This window comes from Rattus norvegicus, chromosome 7 (assembly GCF_021556685.1).
Source record: "Rattus norvegicus strain SHRSP/BbbUtx chromosome 7, alternate assembly SHRSP_T2T, whole genome shotgun sequence".
In the NCBI taxonomy this organism is placed as follows: Eukaryota; Metazoa; Chordata; class Mammalia; order Rodentia; family Muridae; genus Rattus; species Rattus norvegicus.
Genome location: NC_141540.1, coordinates 139,662,958 through 139,683,818, shown reverse-complemented (window position 1 = coordinate 139,683,818; position 20,861 = coordinate 139,662,958). Strand labels below are relative to the sequence as shown.

The following is a 20,861-nucleotide window of genomic DNA, read 5'->3' as shown; positions in this document are numbered from 1 at the left end:
GTTCAGTGCTGGAAAGCTAGAGGCCAAAGGAGAAAACACTCAAGGACATCCTTCTCTGTGAAGTGAGTTTGAGACCAATCCTGAACTACATTTGATCCTGTCAAAAGAGGAGAGGGGGAATAAAAAGTGACCCTCGAGTATCTGGCAACCATTTGAGAGGACACCAACCTTGGAAAGTCCTGGTTTGGTAGATCAGCAGGTAACATCACTTAACGCACATGCCCAATTAACGTCCCACTGTGGAAGAAGAAAGCCGACTCTAAAAAGCCCTCTGACCTCCACAGGTGTGCTATGGCGTCCTGCACACGCACAACATATACAGACACAGCAGTGACAAAAAAATATGTCCCAAACTGGATTGTGAGTGTCAGGCTCTGTTCCCAAGAAGACATAAAACCACCAAGGAAAATGCTCCTCTGGGCGTCAGCCTTGGTTATGGGTGAGTATGAAGAGAAACCCGGGAGGACTTGAGGAGCACAGAGAAGGGAGGCTTTGATGGTTTGCCCAAAGGGCTTGGATGGCCTTGGAACTCACACTTCCTGGAGGACAGCAGAGGACATGGTCTGCCAGGGTAGACTTTAGGAGAGCAAAGACCAGTGCCCAGGAAGATAGCTTGGTTCCTAATTTAGACTCGGAGGTAGAAGGATGCTTATCCAGGCAGCCAGGACTCTAAAGCTTCAGGGATTTCCTAAGCAGGTGCCTGCATGGTTTCCAGGATGGGACACACTTCAATGGAGTAATGGAACAGTGGTGACCGCTAGATCCCCCGCCCGGGTGGGAGGGGGCGGGACAGCCCTGGGAGAAGGGCGGGGGGCGGGGCCAGGGACCACTTAAGGCGGAGTCAGGGCGTTTCTGGGAGCACCGGAGCTGGGCAGCAGAAACCGCCTGGGCTGGCACTCACCCTCGACCCACCTGCCCTGTAATGGTAGTCTATCAGTAGTAGGTTCCAGGTTCCCCAGGGCATGTAGGCAGAGTTAGCGGCTGCCAAGTGGTCAGAGCCACAGCGCTCCAGGTACTCTGGGACTTTCTCTATCTGCAGTGCTCTCTAGCTCCTGCGGAGATGCCAAACTGACAGGAGAGCCAGTAAGGACAAGAACGCTCCCTTTCGACCCAAGTCCACTGCACCCATGGCTCTGCCAGCCAGTCTGTTGCCCCTGTGCTGCTTGGCACTCCTGGCACTATCTGTCCAGAGCTGCGGGCCAGGCCGAGGACCGGTTGGCCGGCGGCGTTACGTGCGCAAGCAACTTGTGCCTCTGCTCTACAAGCAGTTTGTGCCTAGTATGCCCGAGCGGACCCTTGGCGCGAGTGGGCCAGCGGAGGGGAGGGTAACAAGGGGGTCGGAGCGCTTCCGGGACCTCGTCCCCAACTACAACCCCGACATAATCTTCAAGGATGAGGAGAACAGCGGCGCTGACCGCCTGATGACAGAGGTAAGGAGAGTTTCTCCCCACCTGCTATACCATACACCACCAGGTCCCCAATTTTCCCACCACAGCCCTGGAGGATAAATTGTCCCTTCATCCTCAGAGACCCTAAACTAAACTAAAATAAAGTAAGATCTCCTTCACCACATCCCTCAAGAAAGCAAATAACCTTGTGGCTAGATAGTGGTTTGGAGGTATCCAAACGGGGCGAGAGCCTGGGATGGGGAGGGGGAGGAGAAACTGGCTAGTGAGAGTGAATCTGGGAGAGGCTGGAGGGAGGGCGGGGAAAGGAGGATGGCGGCAGGCGAGACGGGAAATGGCTGAGGCGTGGACCGGGGGTCAGCTACCGAGCCAGGCAGGAAGGGCTGGGGTGAGCTGGGGGCCAGAAGCTGGCTAGGAAAGGTAGCCTACATAAGGCTTTATACTTAGCCTGGCCCTTAGTCTACTGTGCAAAAGCTCTGTGAGCCAAAAAGAAGGGGGCTGGGAAAGAGATGGGCAAGAGTCAGGTTACCAGACCGTCTACCTGAGAATGGGGTGGTCAGGAATTGTCGTTGCTAATCAGTACAGGCCTGTACTAGGATGAAGGTGGGGGAGCAGTCCTCTGAACAGATCGACACACCTGAGAATCAAGGGTTTCTGGGCCATCTAAACTCAGCTTAGCTTGAGGACTTTGCTTCGAATAAATAAATTCAACTACCATTCTGGAACACGTACTAAAGAGGGGCACTGAACCGACCTGATTCAGTGGACCAGGGCTTGGAAGGAAAGGGCCTAAAAGCCCTATGGCCAGTGCTGGAGGTGTCTGAAAGGAAATTCAGAGGATATATTTCTCCTCCCCACCTCATTTTATATCTGAGTGCTGGGCTTCAGGAGGAAAAGGCATTTAACCAAGGCCTCACAGCCAAACAGTAGCATTGCTGAGACTAGAATTCAGGACTCCTGGTTCTGAGTCCTATATACTTTCCATCACATCACCTAATTGTGTGGGGGGGGGGCGGGGGGGAGTGCGGATTTCCTCTGACTAACTGCCATAGTTTTCCAAGTTATGTGGTTTGGAAAACCCGTACAGAGAAGAATTTCTTTCTTTCTCTTTCTTCCTTTACTTACTTCCTTATTTATTGAGACACTATGTAGCCCTGACAACCTAGAACTTGCTATGTAGCATTCATAGAAATCCTCCTGCCTCTGCATCCTGATTGCTGGGATTAAAGGCGAGAACCAATCACTCCAAGCCAAGAATTCCTTCTTATTCCAGTGATGAAGCCATCCTCTTTCCAGTAAATCTGGACGGAGCATCCCTTCCTTACCTTGATCAGGGGACACTGCAACCTGACCAAGGTTTTGCCTCTGGCCGAAAGTTGCAGAAACCTGCAGTAGATAGAACAAGGGCTACGCTTAGGAGGCTTCCAAGGGCCTGGGAAACCCCCTAACACACACACACACCCAGTCTTGCTTATCTCCCACACCATGACTGCAAAAGGACTCCATTGAGTTGGCTCTGTACTGGGCTACTGCCCCCGCAGGTCAGGGCCTTCTTAGGGGACAAAACAGTTAGAAAGAGCTACCGCTTGTCCTGTGCCTCTGCAGAGGTGAAGTTGACTATAAAGAAGGGTAGGGGCAAATGTCTCTCTCTTCATGTTGAGTCCAAGTTTGAGATGAGAGACAAAAAAAAAAAAAAAAAAAAAAAGTTGCTTTCTGCCGGTCCTCCTGTGCTTCTGCTCCAGCAGTGTCCCCAGCTCTGGTGCGCCAAGGTCTCCAACTCCCATACCGGAGCAGCCAAGATAACTGTGGCATCCCTCCCCCGGGGGTGCGGGCCTGCGGCTGTGGCTCCTTTTCCTCCACTCCCACCCTGAGCGGGGAAGTGGGGGCAGCTTCACGCCGGGGCAGCTCCATTCTCAGGTGCTGCTGCTCCCACGCCTTTCAGGGACGATTCTGGAATAGAGACGGGAGAGATGGGGGGCTCTCAGGACTGACACAGTGGCCGGCTGGCCACGCTGGGGGAGGGGACCTGGCGGGCGGGAGCGGGGATGTAGGGCGCGGCGCTCTGCCCTTTCCTCTCCCTGAGCCGGGGCGGCTGAAAAGCGTCTTTGTAGCTGTGGTTGCTGAGTCCGCTTCTCCCGACGCGTTCCCGGCCCCGGCCCGAGATTCTCGCTTAGTTAAGTCATCCCGGAGAATGGCCATTGTACTGCGTGCAGCCCCCGCCACCCAACCCTTTTTCCAGCAGCCTTGATCCCACGCGGCTCCTCTTGGGCACCTCTGTAGGGGCGCACCCAGACCACCAATGGGTTAATGCTAGAGGCTGAAAGGAGGAGGAGGAGGAAGGAAGGAAGGAAGGAAGCAATGCCCAGTGCCAGGGAAGGCAACCAAACAAAAGATGAATCAGACACAGGGAGGGCAGCTGAGGCCCGGGGCGGGGGTCAAGCTCAAATAGGGCTCGATTCGGGGAGCCAGGCCCTCCCTAGCCAAACTTCCATTCTCCCTCTCTACTATGGTTCTCTTTCTGATTGGGCTGAGGTCCTGGAACAAATAAGAGTGAGGGCAAACATTGGAAATGGGGGAATAACTAGGTATGTAAGCCCCTTTCAACCTCAGAAGGGTTACCCTCCTGGTTTGGTTCTCTAAACATGCCCAGGCAAAGGAGTACAGGTTGGTGACTACACCTATTCAGATCCTCTCTTCCCCACGACTCCCAAACGCTGGGAGGGAGTGAAGGGTATCCAGAGAACCGCTCCTTTATTTTCCCCCGACCCCCATTAGCGTTGCAAAGAGCGGGTGAATGCTCTAGCCATCGCGGTGATGAACATGTGGCCCGGAGTACGCCTACGCGTGACTGAAGGTTGGGACGAGGATGGCCACCACGCACAGGACTCACTGCACTACGAAGGCCGTGCCCTGGACATCACCACGTCTGACCGTGACCGTAATAAGTATGGTTTGTTGGCGCGCCTAGCAGTGGAAGCCGGATTCGACTGGGTCTACTACGAGTCCCGCAACCACATCCACGTGTCGGTCAAAGCTGGTACAGTAGAGGCCAGATGATGTTCTGTCCAAAGGGGCTTTTCTTAGGAAACCGAGTCTACTATAGCCTTCTTGCTACCCTAAGGGAGACCAAACAGGCATTAGTGTTGTAAAACACTTCCATTTCCGCTCACGGTGGGGCTGGATCCTTGGGAAATTAAACTGTCCCGGGGCTGGTGAGATCTGCCTTGGGCTTAACCTACATTTTCGAGACGGTACTTGCACTGGCTGATGGGTACTTAATCCTTTTTATGATTGTGGCTTGCAGATAACTCATTGGCGGTCCGAGCCGGAGGCTGCTTTCCGGGAAATGCCACGGTGCGCTTGCGGAGCGGCGAACGGAAGGGGCTGAGGGAACTCCATCGTGGTGACTGGGTACTGGCCGCTGATGCAGCGGGCCGAGTGGTACCCACGCCGGTGCTGCTCTTCCTGGACCGGGACCTGCAGCGCCGCGCCTCGTTCGTGGCTGTGGAGACCGAGCGGCCACCGCGCAAACTGTTGCTCACACCCTGGCATCTGGTGTTCGCCGCTCGGGGGCCAGCGCCTGCTCCAGGTGACTTTGCACCGGTGTTCGCGCGCCGCTTACGCGCTGGGGACTCGGTACTGGCTCCCGGCGGGGACGCGCTCCGGCCTGCGCGCGTAGCCCGCGTGGCGCGCGAGGAAGCCGTGGGCGTGTTCGCACCGCTCACGGCTCACGGGACGCTGCTGGTCAACGACGTCCTCGCCTCCTGCTACGCGGTTCTAGAGAGTCACCAGTGGGCCCACCGCGCCTTTGCTCCTTTGCGTTTGCTGCACGCGCTCGGGGCGCTGCTCCCCGGGGGTGCAGTCCAGCCGACTGGCATGCATTGGTACTCGCGCCTCCTTTACCGCTTGGCGGAGGAGTTAATGGGTTGAGCTTCCAAGGACAGAGGTCCACCAGGCTTTGCAAGAAACCGAAGGCCCGGAGACCTGCTAGCTGAGATCTGAAGATGTGGGCAGCAGGTGGGAGAGAGGGCGGCGGGAAAGAGAGAGAAAAAAAGGTGGGCTGTGGTTTAGGCAATCTGAGAGGAGTGGTACCTGGTCCTTGATAACTGGGTTTTGCTGGTAGGCACTCTTTTTTTTTTTTTTTTTTTGGAGCTGGGGACCGAACCCAGGGCCTTGCGCTTCCTAGGCAAGCGCGCTACCACTGAGCTAAATCCCACTGAGCTAAATCCCGACCCCTGGTAGGCACTCTTTAACGAGGACTTTTTTGCGGTTTCCCCAGTCGCACGGATAATTTTATTTCCTATTTATAATTTGTAATATGATGATGCGCTTGCTCAGCCCACCAAGGTGAGGACCTGGAGTGTGGCTTTAACACTGTCTGACCCAGCCAGTCAGCCTGACAGCTCACACTTTCACTTTCTCCTCCTCAGGTGGGTTAATAAAGGGAAGGCTTATTGGAAAACACCTTCACTTGGGTGATTCGCCTCCAAAGAGGAGGAGAACTAGGACTAATCGCGTCCACACCTTGCTTCCAGCTCGCCCTTCTTCCTCAGCAGGATCTTCCAAACCCTCTTGCTGAAAAGGGTGCCCCAATCTGTCAGGAATGGACCAGAAATATCCTGTCCTTTTTAAGGTACTGGTTCCACTACTAGCCGGGACCAGAACTTTGCTTATGAGGATGTGTACCAACTTTGAGTGGGGTGGGACTTACCAAGGGAGCACGAAGATTGATGCTCGACCCATTTGGAGTTTTCTATTGTTAGCTATTGTGACCTAACCCTGTAGACTGGATCAGCCCAGCAGTCATCCTGCCTGCTGAAGTGGTCTGATTTTTATCCTGGGATTTTGTTAGGCCAACTGATGAACCATGGGTGTTCCTTACAGTTCACCACACATTCGTGGCCAAAATAAAGATCCTAGAGTGAGCAGGAATGGTGGTCAAATTACAGGAGTACACACTTGCAATCCCAACACTTTGGAGACGGAAAAAGGATAGAACAGGAGGTTCATGAATTCAAGGCTAACTTGGGCTGCACAGTAGGACAGAGAGAAAGGGAGAAAGAGAGAGAGAGAGAGAGAGAGAGAGAGAGAGAGAGAGAGAGAGAGAGAGAGTCAGAGACAGTGACAGAGACAGATGAACAGAGAGAGACAGAGAGACACAGAGAGAGAGAGACAGTGACAGAGACAGAGAGACAGGCAGACAGACAGAGAGACAGAGAGAGACATAGACAGTGACAGAGAGAAGTCGAAGGGAATACTTTCTCATGAACTGCTGGAAACAGGTTTTGGCCTGGGTGTATCAGAGGAAAAGGGGCTCCTCTGTCAAGTTCTAGTAAGGCATTGTGAGTTTCCTCCTTCAGTCCAGTGGTTGTTTCTGCTGGTTCCCCATCCACCCTTTCTTCCCTGTCTCTCATTACTGGCTGGGCTTCTCTGGTTTCTCTGGGCGTTTGGAGAGTTTTTGAATTCCAATGTTGCAGCTGCAGACCGCTGAAGTGCAGCTAGGTTGTTGTCTCTGAGTTAGGGACTGGCATGTAGGACTGCCCTGGAAGTGGGTGTGTAGGAGGGATAGTTAAGGATATGAGGGATAGTTAAGGATATGAGGGATAGTTAAGGGTATGAGGGGTAGTTAAGGGTATGAGGGATAGTTAAGGATATGAGGGGTAGTTAAGGGTATGAGGGATAGTTAAGGGTATGAGGGGTAGTTAAGGATATGAGGGGTAGTTAAGGGTATGAGGGATAGTTAAGGGTATGAGGGGTAGTTAAGGATATGAGGGGTAGTTAAGGATATGAGGGATAGTTAAGGATATGAGGGGTAGTTAAGGATATGAGGGATAGTTAAGGATATGAGGGGTAGTTAAGGATATGAGGGGTAGTTAAGGATATGAGGGGTAGTTAAGGGTATGAGGGATAGTTAAGGGTATGAGGGGTAGTTAAGGGTATGAGGGATAGTTAAGGATATGAGGGGTAGTTAAGGATATGAGGGATAGTTAAGGGTATGAGGGATAGTTAAGGGTATGAGGGATAGTTAAGGATATGAGGGGTAGTTAAGGGTATGAGGGGTAGTTAAAGGTATGAGGGATAGTTAAGGATATGAGGGATAGTTAAGGGTGGCTAGTTAAGGATATGAGGGATAGTTAAGGATATGAGGGATAGTTAAGGGTGGCTAGTTAAGGATATGAGGGATAGTTAAGGATATGAGGGGTAGTTAAGGGTATGAGGGGTAGTTAAGGGTATGAGGGATAGTTAAAAATATGAGGGATAGTTAAGGGTGGCTAGTTAAGGATATGAGGGATAGTTAAGGATATGAGGGATAGTTAAGGGTGGCTAATTAAGGATATGAGGGATAGTTAAGGATATGAGGGATAGTTAAGGGTGGCTAGTTAAGGATATGAGGGATAGTTAAGGATATGAGGGGTAGTTAAGGGTATGAGCGATAGTTAAGGGTATGAGGGATAGTTAAGGGTATGAGGGATAGTTAAGGATATGAGGGGTAGTTAAGGATATGAGGGGTAGTTAAGGGTATGAGGGGTAGTTAAGGGTATGAGGGGTAGTTAAGGGTATGAGGGATAGTTAAGGATATGAGGGATAGTTAAGGATATGAGGGATAGTTAAGGATATGAGGGATAGTTAAGGATATGAGGGGTAGTTAAGGATATGAGGGGTAGTTAAGGATATGAGGGGTAGTTAAGGGTATGAGGGGTAGTTAAGGGTATGAGGGGTAGTTAAGGGTATGAGGGGTAGTTAAGGATATGAGGGGTAGTTAAGGGTATGAGGGGTAGTTAAGGGTATGAGGGGTAGTTAAGGGAATGAGGGGTAGTTAAGGGTATGAGGGATAGTTAAGGATATGAGGGATAGTTAAGGGTGGCTAGTTAAGGATATGAGGGATAGTTAAGGATATGAGGGATAGTTAAGGGTGGCTAGTTAAGGATATGAGGGATAGTTAAGGATATGAGGGGTAGTTAAGGATATGAGGGGTAGTTAAGGGTATGAGGGGTAGTTAAGGGTATGAGGGGTAGTTAAGGGTATGAGGGATAGTTAAGGATATGAGGGGTAGTTAAGGATATGAGGGGTAGTTAAGGGTGGCTAGTTAAGGATATGAGGGGTAGTTAAGGGTATGAGGGGTAGTTAAGGATATGAGGGATAGTTAAGGATATGAGGGGTAGTTAAGGGTATGAGGGGTAGTTAAGGATATGAGGGGTAGTTAAGGGTATGAGGGGTAGTTAAGGGTATGAGGGGTAGTTAAGGGTATGAGGGGTAGTTAAGGGTATGAGGGGTAGTTAAGGGTATGAGGGGTAGTTAAGGGTATGAGGGGTAGTTAAGGGTATGAGGGGTAGTTAAGGGTATGAGGGGTAGTTAAGGGTATGAGGGGTAGTTAAGGGTATGAGGGATAGTTAAGGGTATGAGGGGTAGTTAAGGGTATGAGGGGTAGTTAAGGGTATGAGGGGTAGTTAAGGGTATGAGGGGTAGTTAAGGGTATGAGGGGTAGTTAAGGGTATGAGGGGTAGTTAAGGGTATGAGGGGTAGTTAAGGGTATGAGGGATAGTTAAGGATATGAGGGGTAGTTAAGGATATGAGGGGTAGTTAAGGGTGGCTAGTTAAGGATATGAGGGGTAGTTAAGGGTATGAGGGGTAGTTAAGGATATGAGGGATAGTTAAGGATATGAGGGGTAGTTAAGGGTATGAGGGGTAGTTAAGGATATGAGGGGTAGTTAAGGGTATGAGGGGTAGTTAAGGGTATGAGGGGTAGTTAAGGGTATGAGGGGTAGTTAAGGGTATGAGGGGTAGTTAAGGGTATGAGGGGTAGTTAAGGGTATGAGGGGTAGTTAAGGGTATGAGGGGTAGTTAAGGGTATGAGGGGTAGTTAAGGGTATGAGGGGTAGTTAAGGGTATGAGGGGTAGTTAAGGGTATGAGGGGTAGTTAAGGGTATGAGGGGTAGTTAAGGGTATGAGGGGTAGTTAAGGGTATGAGGGGTAGTTAAGGGTATGAGGGGTAGTTAAGGGTATGAGGGGTAGTTAAGGGTATGAGGGGTAGTTAAGGGTATGAGGGGTAGTTAAGGGTATGAGGGGTAGTTAAGGGTATGAGGGGTAGTTAAGGGTATGAGGGGTAGTTAAGGGTATGAGGGGTAGTTAAGGGTATGAGGGGTAGTTAAGGGTATGAGGGGTAGTTAAGGGTATGAGGGGTAGTTAAGGGTATGAGGGATAGTTAAGGGTATGAGGGATAGTTAGTTAAGGGTATGAGGGGTAGTTAAGGGTATGAGGGGTAGTTAAGGGTGGCTAGTTAAGGATATGAGGGGTAGTTAAGGGTATGAGGGGTAGTTAAGGATATGAGGGATAGTTAAGGATATGAGGGATAGTTAAGGATATGAGGGGTAGTTAAGGATATGAGGGGTAGTTAAGGGTATGAGGGGTAGTTAAGGGTATGAGGGGTAGTTAAGGGTATGAGGGGTAGTTAAGGGTATGAGGGATAGTTAGTTAAGGATATGAGGGGTAGTTAAGGATATGAGGGATAGTTAAGGATATGAGGGGTAGTTAAGGATATGAGGGGTAGTTAAGGGTATGAGGGGTAGTTAAGGGTATGAGGGGTAGTTAAGGGTATGAGGGGTAGTTAAGGGTATGAGGGGTAGTTAAGGGTATGAGGGGTAGTTAAGGGTATGAGGGGTAGTTAAGGATATGAGGGATAGTTAAGGATATGAGGGTAGTTAAGGGTATGAGGGGTAGTTAAGGGTATGAGGGATAGTTAAGGATATGAGGGTAGTTAAGGGTATGAGGGGTAGTTAAGGGTATGAGGGGTAGTTAAGGGTATGAGGGGTAGTTAAGGGTATGAGGGGTAGTTAAGGGTATGAGGGGTAGTTAAGGGTATGAGGGGTAGTTAAGGGTATGAGGGGTAGTTAAGGGTATGAGGGGTAGTTAAGGGTGTGAGGGGTAGTTAAGGGTGTGAGGGGTAGTTAAGGGTGGCTGGTACTTCCAGGAAGTGGGTCCAAGTCGGCTACAATTGTTGCAAGGACGATTGGCTCTTCCAAGCCAACCAAGTCCATGCTGTAAATACGCTGCCCTCTGGTGGCATTGGAGACAATTCTAAGCTTGGGTTCCCTCTGCACCAAAGGGAAATGTATTGCAGTGTTGCACCAGATTTGCTCATAGGAACTACCCGAGAGGGCAGATATATGTGACTTGCACTAACTTTTTTTTTTATGGTGCTACTGTGTCAGGAGATGGTAAGGAACCTGCCTGATTCTTTCTCAGTCCTTGGCATTTTTTACAGCCCTTGTGCCTAGTTCAGCTCTGGGGCTCTGGGAAGCTCAAAGTATAGATAAAGTGCAGAGTGTCCCTCACTCTGGTGACCCTAAAGTCGTGTGGTCAGAAGATAATAGTAAATAGAGCTTCACATAGTTCCTGGTAAAGGTCCTCTATTCACCAATGTCCAAGTCTGCAGACACCAAATGCCTGTTGCCACCCTGCCTTCTCCCTGCCTCGGAGACACATCTCAAACAATAATAGCCTTTTCTACTTTCTTACCGTATCTTGCCTGCATCTCTTAGATCCTGGTACCTCCTGTTATCACCCAGGTGATGAACAGTCTGATAAGCTAACTAGTCTTTCTGTGGTACCTGGCAATCTGTGTACCACTACCTTCCCTAAGTACTACTTGTATCTAAGCTGACATTAGCCTAGTGTGCCCAGAGCCCCAATTTCAATCTCCAGTACCACTCAAATGGTTATGTAATATATTGGTAATATATTGGGGGAGAAGAATTCATTGGTTTTCTTTTTTTCTTTTCTTTTTTTTTTTTTTTTTGGTTCTTTTTTTCGGAGCTGGGGACCGAACCCAGGGCCTTGTGCTTCCTAGGTAAGCGCTCTACCACTGAGCTAAATCCCCAGCCCCTTCTTTTTTTTTTAAAAGATTTATTTTATTTATATGAGTATACCATTGCTCAGAAGAGGGCATCATATCCCATTACAGATGGTTGTGAGCCACCATGTGGTTGCTGGGAATTGAACTCAGGACCTCTGGAAGAGCAGTCAGTGCCATCTCTCCAGCCCCTCATTGGTTTTCATTAAATCATATCCTATAGGTTACTTCCCAGGTTTGAGGCTCACCTCTCCCTCCAATTTTATCCCTTGAGGCCCCTCCCCTCATTCTTTTTTTTTTTTTTTCTTTTTTTTCGGAGCTGGGTACCGAACCCAGGGTCTGGCAAGCGCTCTACCACTGAGCTAAATCTCCAACCCCCCTTCCCCTCATTCTTATCCCTTTGAGGCCCCTCCTCTCATTCTGTCCCCTTGAGGTCCCTCCCCTCATTCTGTCCCCTTGAGGCCCCTCCCTCCGTTCTGTTCCCTTGAGGACCCTCCCCTTATTTTAAACCCTTGAAGTCCCTCCCCATTCTGTTCCCTTGAGGCTCCTCCCCTTATTTTAAACCCTTGAGGTCCCTCCCCCCATTCTGTTCCCTTGAGGCTCCTCCCCTTATTTTATCCCCTTGAGGTCCCTCCCCAGATTCTGTCCCCTCGAGGCCCTTCCCCTCATTCTTGTCGTCCTGAGGCCCCTCCCAGCTATGTGAAAAGTCTGTAAACAGGTAAATGCACCACGTGCTGGCCACAGATGAGCACACTTAACTTGGCTGCCCGCACCTTCAAACAGCAGCAACTGTTCTCAACCCAGGAACCGAGCACACTGGCTTCACATTCCTCTCTCACTGCTGTTGTTGCTCTCTGCTGTCTACTTTCTAAGATTCCACTGAAAGCGTTGTCAGCCTACGCATTTCAGGGCTGAATTTTGTTTTGTTTTTTCAAGCTGGGCGAAGAAAGGAGGAATGTCTTGAGTTCAAGGGCAGCCTGGGCTACTTAGTAAAGCCCTGCCACAAATAAATCTTAATATTTAAAATCAGACGCAACATGACAAATCGGATTTATTTATTTGTTTATTTATTTTGAGATTCAGTCTGCCCTTGAGCTCATAATATTCCTGTTTCAGTTTCCAGAACATTGGGATTGGATTTGTTTTAGGATAAAAGAATAATTTCGAGAAACATGATGGTGCACACATTTAATCCCTGCACTTGAGAGGCAGAGGTAGGGAGATCCCTGAGTTCAGGCCAGCCTGGTCTCCAGAGTGAGTTCCTGAACAGCCAGGGCTACAGAGATACCCCATCTCAAAGAGCCATATTAAAAAAGAAAAAGAAGGGCTGGAGAGATGGCTCAGTGGTTGGGAGCACTGGCTGCTCTTCCAGAGGTCTTGAGTTCAAATCCCAGCAACCACATGGTGGCTCACAACCATCTGTGATGGGATCCTATGCCCTCTTCTGATGTGTCTGAAGACAGCTACAGTGTACTTATATAATAAACAAATAAATCTTTTTAAAAAAAAGGAAGAAAAAGAAGAAGTACAAATACTAGGCACTCTGGCCTGGTGGTGCCCACTTTTAATCCCCACTCTTGGAAGACAGAGGCAGCTTGGTCTCTGTGAATCTGAGGCTGATCTAATCTATAAAGAGTGCACCTGGGGTCGGGGATTTAGCTCAGTGGTAGAGCGTTTGCCTAGCAAGCACAAGGCCCTGGGTTCGGTCCCCAGCTCCGGAAAAAAAAAAAAAAAAAAGTGCACCAGGCCAGCTAGGACTAAACAGAGAGACCAAGTGTCAGAAACAACCTTTCAACACAAAGATATAAAACAAACAAACAAACAAATGACTTTTGGCTAGAGAGATGGCTCAAAACTTATTTTGTCTTAATTTTTATTTCCGGAGCTGAGGACCAAACCCACGACCTTGTGCTTATTAGGCAATCGCTCTACCACTGAGTAAATCCCCAATCCCAGCTCAGAAGTTAAGAACAGAAAACTGACTCTCTTTTGAGAATTTCAGAACAATTTGTGATAACCCTGACAAGACCTCTACATACAGGGTCATCAGAGTTAAAGCCACTACTTAAAGGTTTGGGTCACTTTAAATCCATCTTTTTTTTTTTTTAAACAAGAATTGCTGACCACTTATGGTATAAAACACCATACACAAACGATCAAGAAACTGTTTTCTTGGAAAAGTAGCCATTAATGTATAAATTCCTAGGCTTAGGAATATTATACTACTTAAAGCAATATTATTATCTAGGGGCAAGCCAATTGTCAGAATATACCATGTCAGTATAGAGGGCCTTATGAATAGGGGGGAGCTGAAATGGCGTTTTTGAGGGGTGTGTAGGCGGTCAAGACTGGAAAGGGTATCTCAGGCAAGAGCTTGGCGTCAGGGAGGATATTTGACAGTAGACACTGGTCAGTGGGGTGTGTGGCTGGAGAGATGGTTCGGTGTTTAGGAGCACTGGCTGCTCTCCCAGAGAACCCAGGTTCAATTCCCAGCACCCACATGACAGCTCAACCTGTCTCTAACTCCAGTTCTAGAGATCCAACACCCTCACACAGACATACATACAGACAAGAGACTAATAAAAATAAAAGTAAGTTATATATATATATATATAGCTTATATTTCTGAAAACTCAGTACACAATAGGCCCTGTTCTAGCATGCTCTGCAAATTCCCATTGAATCCTCATAGCATCACAATAAAAGCAACTTAAATGCTGTTCTCTTAACCACCGAGCCATCTCTCCAGTCCCCTTATATGCTATTAACATTGCCTACTTTTTTCTTCTACATTAAGTGTCTTGCCTCCTTAATTAAAATAACATAGCCATCCAGTAAAAGAAATACACAGTGTTCAGGTTTCCAGCAGGCTAGAACCGGTGAGGAAAAGGGTAAGAGAGAAAAGGACAGATTCAGTGGTGGCACACATGCCTAATGTGGGCAAAGCTCTGGCTTTGAGTCAGCAGCACAGTTCTTTTCGGACAGAGCTCTGCAATGTACTGAACACACAGGGTTTCAGAAGAAGTAATTAAGGTGAACTGAGGTGGGTCAGTGACCCACGGCTGCAACCAGCATTCAGCAAGTTGAGAAAAGAGATGACTTACTGGTCAAGAGCACTCTGATTACATTGTGAGTTGCAGGCCACCCCTGGCCTATAGAATGAGACCCTGTTTCAATTTTTAAAAAGTTGGCTATGGGGCTGGAGAGATGGCTCAGTGGTTAAGAGCACTGACTGCTCTTCCAAAGGTCCTGAGTTCAATTCCCAGCAACCACATGGTGGCTCACAACCATCTGTAATGAGATCTGATGCCCTCTTCTGGTGTGTCTGGAGACAGCTACAATGTACTTATACATAATAAATGTTTATAAAATTAAAAAAAAAGTTGGCTATGAGGTCACTATGTCAGCAGATAGACCAATGTGAGTTCAAGGACAGCCTGGTCTACATAGTGAGGGCAAGGTCACCAGGGGCAACACAGTAAGACAGAAGATCCTGTCTTAAAAAAAAAAAACCAAAAAAAAAAAAAAAAAAAAAAAACAGGTGATTCATTCCTACAGTCTTGGGAGTCTAAGTTTCTTCATGGAGGCCATCCTAGACTACATGATACCCTGTCTGAAAACAAAAAAAAACAAAAAAAACAAAAAACAAAAAAAACAAAAAAACAAAAAAAACAAAAAACAAGCAAACAGCAAACCAAAAAGTTAACTAAAGTTTGAAGTACGGGTGGTGTCCCAATGCTATAGGACTAGACCACTTTAAAGAAGAAATATCAAAACATCCCACCTCTCATACACCTTTTAAACATTCGTTATTTTTATTTATTTTTAGTATTTGTGAATAGGTATTTTGACTACAAGTGTGTAAGTCTAGCGAGTGAGTGTAGTTCTTCTATAGGCCAGAAGAGGGCATTATTCCCATTAAACTGAAGTTACCAACAGTTGAGAGTCGCTGTGTTGGGGCTGGGAACCAAACCCAGGTCCTCTGTAAAAGCAGCAAATGCCCTTAGCCATTGAGCCAGCCCTCTGCCCCTCCTAAGTCTTGGGGAAGAACCACATGTGAGAACATATGGGAAGGCTCTGTCTAAAACCCTTAATTGGGAAGAATGTTGATGCTGGTCTCCCAAACTCTAGTTATGGTAATGATGTGTTACCATTACCATTACCATTACGGAGACTCTCATTCTGCAGTCCAGGCTGGCCTGGTGCTCACTTTTTAAGGCAGGCAGACATCACTCTCACACAGTACTCTCTCTCTCTCTCTAAATGAGCCATTTTGTCTTTTTTTTTAAGATTTATTTATTTATTATATATTAGTACACTGTTGCTGTCTTCAGACACACCAGAAGAGGGCATCAGATCTCATTACAGATGGTTGTGAGCCACCATGTGGTTACGGGGAATTGAACTCAGGACCTCTGGAAGAGCAGTCAGTGTTCTCAACCACTGAGCCATCTCTCCAACCCAACACAGTGTGTGTCTCTTTAGTGTTAGGAGCACAGACTCAAGCTATCACATGTCTGTGATGTTTGACTATGGTAGTCAAGAAATAGAGACTTCCAATCTTTAGGAAGAGATCAGAAATAAGGCAAAGACTTTACTTAATAAAAATAGTCCTCTCTTTTGCTGGAGGTGAGGGCCCACACCCACAATCCTGCACTCAGAAGACAGAAGCTGGAAGAGCAGAGCTCTGGGTCAGCTTTGGCTACATTGTGAGTTGTAGAGTGACCTCTGACCTCAGCGCCCACTACTCTTCCAGAGAACTAGAGTTTGATTTCCAGGGACCATATTAGGGGCTGCTGACAACGACTTGAAGCTCCAACTTCAGGGGATCCAAATGTCCAATGTCCTCTGCTGGCCTCTGCAGACAGTGCATCCATGTACACACACACACACACACACACACACACACACACACACACACACCACTAAAACATTAAAACCTAAAAGTAAAACCTTTAAATAAAACAAAAAAATTCATGAAAATTATCATCTCTCTTTCATATAATTTATTTGTATTTTATTTAGTTCATTGGTGTTTTGCCTGCATATACGTCTCCCTGGAAGAGGAGGAGTTACAGAAAGTTGTGAGCTACCATGTGGGTGCTGGAAACTGAGCCCTGTCCTCTGGAAGAGCAGTCGGTGGTCTTATCCTCTGAACCATCTCTCCAGACCCCCAAATCATCAAAACAAAAGAAAAGGAACACCCCCCCCAAAAAGGACAAACAAAAGGAAGAAAAAAGAAAATAGGGAAAGAAAATGAGCATTTTCATTAAGAATCCCTGTCTGGATCTCTAACGATATTTTTGTGAGCTGTGCTTATCAGAGGAGCTTTCCTCTCAGGTGGGGAAACTGAGGCAGCTGTCTGTAGAAAAAAGGCCACGAGCCAAGTGTGGTGGCACATACCCTCAATCCACGATATTCAGGGTTCTATGGAAAAACCGTGTCTCCAAAACCAAACAAATAAATGAGAATCTGGGAGCTGGAGAGATGGCTCAGTGGCTAACAGAATTTGTAGCTTTTGTTGAGGACTCAGCTGGATTCCAGCACACAATTGTCTGTAAGTTTAGTTCCAGGGGATCTGACATCTTCTGGTCCCCACTTCCACCAGGCATGCAAGTGGTACCCTTGCAGGCGAAACACCCATTAAATTAAATTAAATTAGAATTCGGCATCAGACAGGGCTTTTGAAGTGTCCTCATCTCTTCATCTCTAGATAGATTTTTCTCATCTGAAAGTCTGAGTTTCCAGGCTGGAGCTTCAGCCACGAGTAGGAAATGTTCCCACTCTCATGCTATGAAAACAGGTGGAAGTGACACCAGGCTGGGCTGAGAACAGAGCAGGATGCAAGGTCTTTGCTGCTTTGGAAACCCAAGTCCAAACTGTCTCTTAATCTGTCTCCCTATACCCTAAGTATACAGTTGTGCAAACGAACTCTTTAGAAGTAGGGACACGTTCTCTGCTGTTCCCTGTTGCTTTCAAGCGGTTCTCTGAGGAGAACCTTGGCCTTGTTGGAGCTGATGGCTACTGGCTAAGACAGAGCTGCCACCCTAGCAGCCAGGCCTGGAGACTGCAGCTGGAGACTGCAGCTGCCCAGGGGACAGGTGCTTAAGTCCTCAGCAGCTGCAGCAGCTGAGATTAATCTCATATCCACCACACGGCACATCCCTTCCTTGTTATACTCCTGGGCTAGCCTGCCGAGTCTCAGAGCTTTTGTTTTCTTGAGACAGGGTCTCATTGGCAGTTCTGCTCTCCTGGAACTCACTATAGAGACCAACCTGGTCTTGAACTCACAGATACCCTCCTGCCTCTGTTGGCATTGAAAGTGTGCAGCATCATGCCGGGCTTAAAACCACCTAGAACCTTATTATGGATTTTTTTTTTTTAAACTAAATGAGCTAAGTTTCCTACCTACTTCTCCCTGGCACCGCTGGCCCAATACCCTTGGACCTGGATAGGAAGCATTGCATGAGTCTGACTCCTACACACAGCCTCCTCTTTCCCTCCCTCTTATTCTTTTCTTTTCTTTTTTTTTTTTTTTTTTTTTTTCCAGAGCTGGGGACCGAACCCAGGGCCTTGTGCTTGCTAGGCAAGCGCTCTACCACTGAGCTAAATCCCCAACCCCTCCCTCCCTCTTATAAACGGATAGGAATGGAGTATTTCAGCATATGGAGTAAGAATGGAGTTCCGTTTTCAGTGACAAAGTCTAGTGGTGAAGACATTGGTAGGATGAGAAGGTAGATTGGGTTTCTGTTTCTTTCAAAGACCAAGCTAAGTCTTAGAAATTGTTGGCAGTGTCTTGGGGAGAACCCGTGTCATGCTGGAGGTCCTCACTTTTAAACCGGTTGCTTCTCATGGGAAGGAGACTGCACGTCTGAAAACAATAGAGCTGTATGTACTGTTATACTTTTTGGTTCCTTGATGTTGTTTTTGAAACAATGTTTCTCTGTGTAGCCTGAGATCTGCCTGCCTGCCTCTGTCTCCTCAGTCAGTGCCGGAATAAAGGCACGCACAGATACAGCGGCCACCTCTATCACCCCGCCCTGCTTGTTTGTCCGTTTATTCTGTACTTTTAGGCTTTTACCCAACAGTCGTGTCCTTAAGGAAATCACTTTGTTTGGGGTGCTTGAGGATATGGTAAGGTGCTCCCGGGAGGCTGGATAACAGATGCTATAAGATTTAAAAATTAGGGAGCTGGAGAGATAGCTCAGTGGTGAAGAGCTAGAGGTCCTGAGTTCAATTCCCAGCACCCACATGGTGGCTCACACCCATCTGTAATGGGATCCGATGCCCTCTTTTGGTGTGTTTGAAGACAGCTACAGTGTACTTATATACATAAAATAAATCTTTTTTTTTAAAAAAAGATTTAAACAATTAAATAATTAAACAATTTAAACAAAAAAAGGTGAATTAGCACACGGGGAAAGATCAGATCCAGAGACTTGCTTCTCTTTGCTGCAAATACTTATCAGGGCCCGCCATTACTGATAGGTTTTGTGCTGTAGTAAGGACATCTCCCTGTCCACCTTTCTGGTTGATGATGTCTTGCTTTCCTGCCAGCCGTGAGCACCCGGCTCCACCTGGGCATTAATGCAACACCCCTGCCTCAACTCTAATAGCAGGGACTACAAGTGTCTGCTGCAATACTCAGGAGATTTTTAAAATGAAGTGATTTGAGTAGATATATTAATACAATTAAATTTTAGATTGGGGGGGTGGTACAATCAAACTTGAGCTTTTAAAGGTCCTAAGCTTTGTTTGAGTCCCAATGTGGCGGCATGCCTGCTCTCTCTGCTGTCATAGAACCAGGTATAATAGTTAATGGCCCTGCTCAGGAGGCTGAATCCAGGGAATCATGGCTCATGCACCTTGGGGCTGTAAGTTCAAGACCAGCCAGCCTGGTTAACTTAGTATGACCCTGATTCAAAATATAAACTTGGGGTTGGGGATTTAGCTCAGTGGTAGAGCGCTTGCCTAGCAAGCACAAGGCCCTGGGTTCGGTCCCCAGCTCTGAAAAAAAGAAAAAAAAAAAAAGTACACTGTAGCTGTCTTCAGTCATAACAGAAGAGGGCATCATATCCCATTACAGATGCTTGTGAGCCACCATGTGGTTTCTGGGATTTGAACTCAGGACCTCTAGGAAGAGTAGTCAGTGCTCTTAACCACTGAGCCATCTCTCCAGCTCAAGGTTTACTATTTTAATTTTATGTGTATAAGTGTTCTGCCTGGATGCATGAGTGTACAGCATGTGAGTGCCTGGTGTGCCAGGGGCCAGAGGATAGCATCAGATCCCACGGTACTGTGGTTACAGATGGTTGTCAGCTGCATGTGGGTGCTAGAAACTGAACCAGAGTCCCCTTGAAGACCAGAAAGTGCATTTAACTGCTGGGCCATGTCAGCAAGCCCCTTGAAATATAAAGTTTAAAAATGCATAGGGACGGGGTTGGGGATTTAGCTCAGTGGTAGAGCGCTTGCCTAGCAAGCACAAGGCCCTGGGTTCGGTCCCCAGCTCTGAAAAAAAAAAAAAAAAAGGAAAAAAAAAAAGGAAAAAAAAAAAGAAAAAAATGCATAGGGACGATAATTCAGTCTTGGTAGTGCAGAGTTGCCTAGAATGTGTGGGCCCCATGAACAATTCTCAAGACTACCCCACCATTACTACACACACACACACACACACACACACACACACACACACACACACGGGAGGTGGAGAATCCAGAGTTTAAAACCAATTCTCAAACAAACAAAAATACAATCAATATAGCATCAGTAGGAGCTGTGAAGAGAGCTCAGTAAGCAGCAGCCATGCAAATATGAGTGCTGGGGTCTGACCCAGTGCCATGTGAAAAGCTGCCCGTCCTGTCCTGCTCATGAAGTCCCAGCCCTGGAGAAGTGGCACAGAGAGAATCCCAGGGTTCATGGGCAGCAGAGAACCTCACCTAGTCCTGCTACCCAAACCACCCCTACGTCCTATGGAGAGACCCTAATGGAAAAGGCAGGGCTGTTGAGGCAGCTCAGTGAGGAAATGGCCTCCAAAGCCTGGCAACCTGAGTTCACTCCAAGGAAACTACATGAAGATGAAGGGAGAAAGCAGATCCGACAACATGTGTCTTTGACCTTTATGTGAGTGCCCTTCCCCAATACAAATAAAACAACAACAACAACACTATGATAATAAAAAGTAACTACAAATAAAACATGATACCCAAGATGAATAGATCGATATTTGGCCTCCACACACACATGCACCACCCCTGTGAACACACAAACACACACACACACACACACACACACACACACACACAATTTTATCTATATTTGTTTTGTTTTATTTGAGACAGGATCTCTCTATGTTGTTCTAGGTATCCTGGAACTCAATATACAGACCTCAAAGTCACAGGGACCCTTCTGACTCTATCTCCTGAATCCCAGGGACTAAAGGCATGTGCCACTATGTCCAGCCAATATTTAATTTAATTTTTGGTTATATGTATATATCTGTGTCCCTGGATGTATGGGGCCATGAGTGTTTGGGTACCAGGAGGACCAGAAGATAGCATCTGAAACTGGGGTCGCAGAAAGTGACTGACATGGGTGTTAGGAATATA

The 20,861-nt window shown here is 47.5% G+C and overlaps 1 protein-coding gene across 1 annotated transcript; it reads left to right on the top strand.

The window, feature by feature from the left end:
- The first annotated feature begins 832 nt into the window (after window positions 1-832).
- Dhh (desert hedgehog signaling molecule) lies at window positions 833-6,336 on the top strand. Its single transcript, NM_053367.1, is given in 3 exon segments — window positions 833-1,430; window positions 4,182-4,443; window positions 4,711-6,336. Coding segments are annotated over 3 exon segments (1,191 nt in total). The 5' UTR covers window positions 833-1,127; the 3' UTR covers window positions 5,337-6,336.
- Window positions 6,337-20,861: the final 14,525 nt, after the last annotated feature.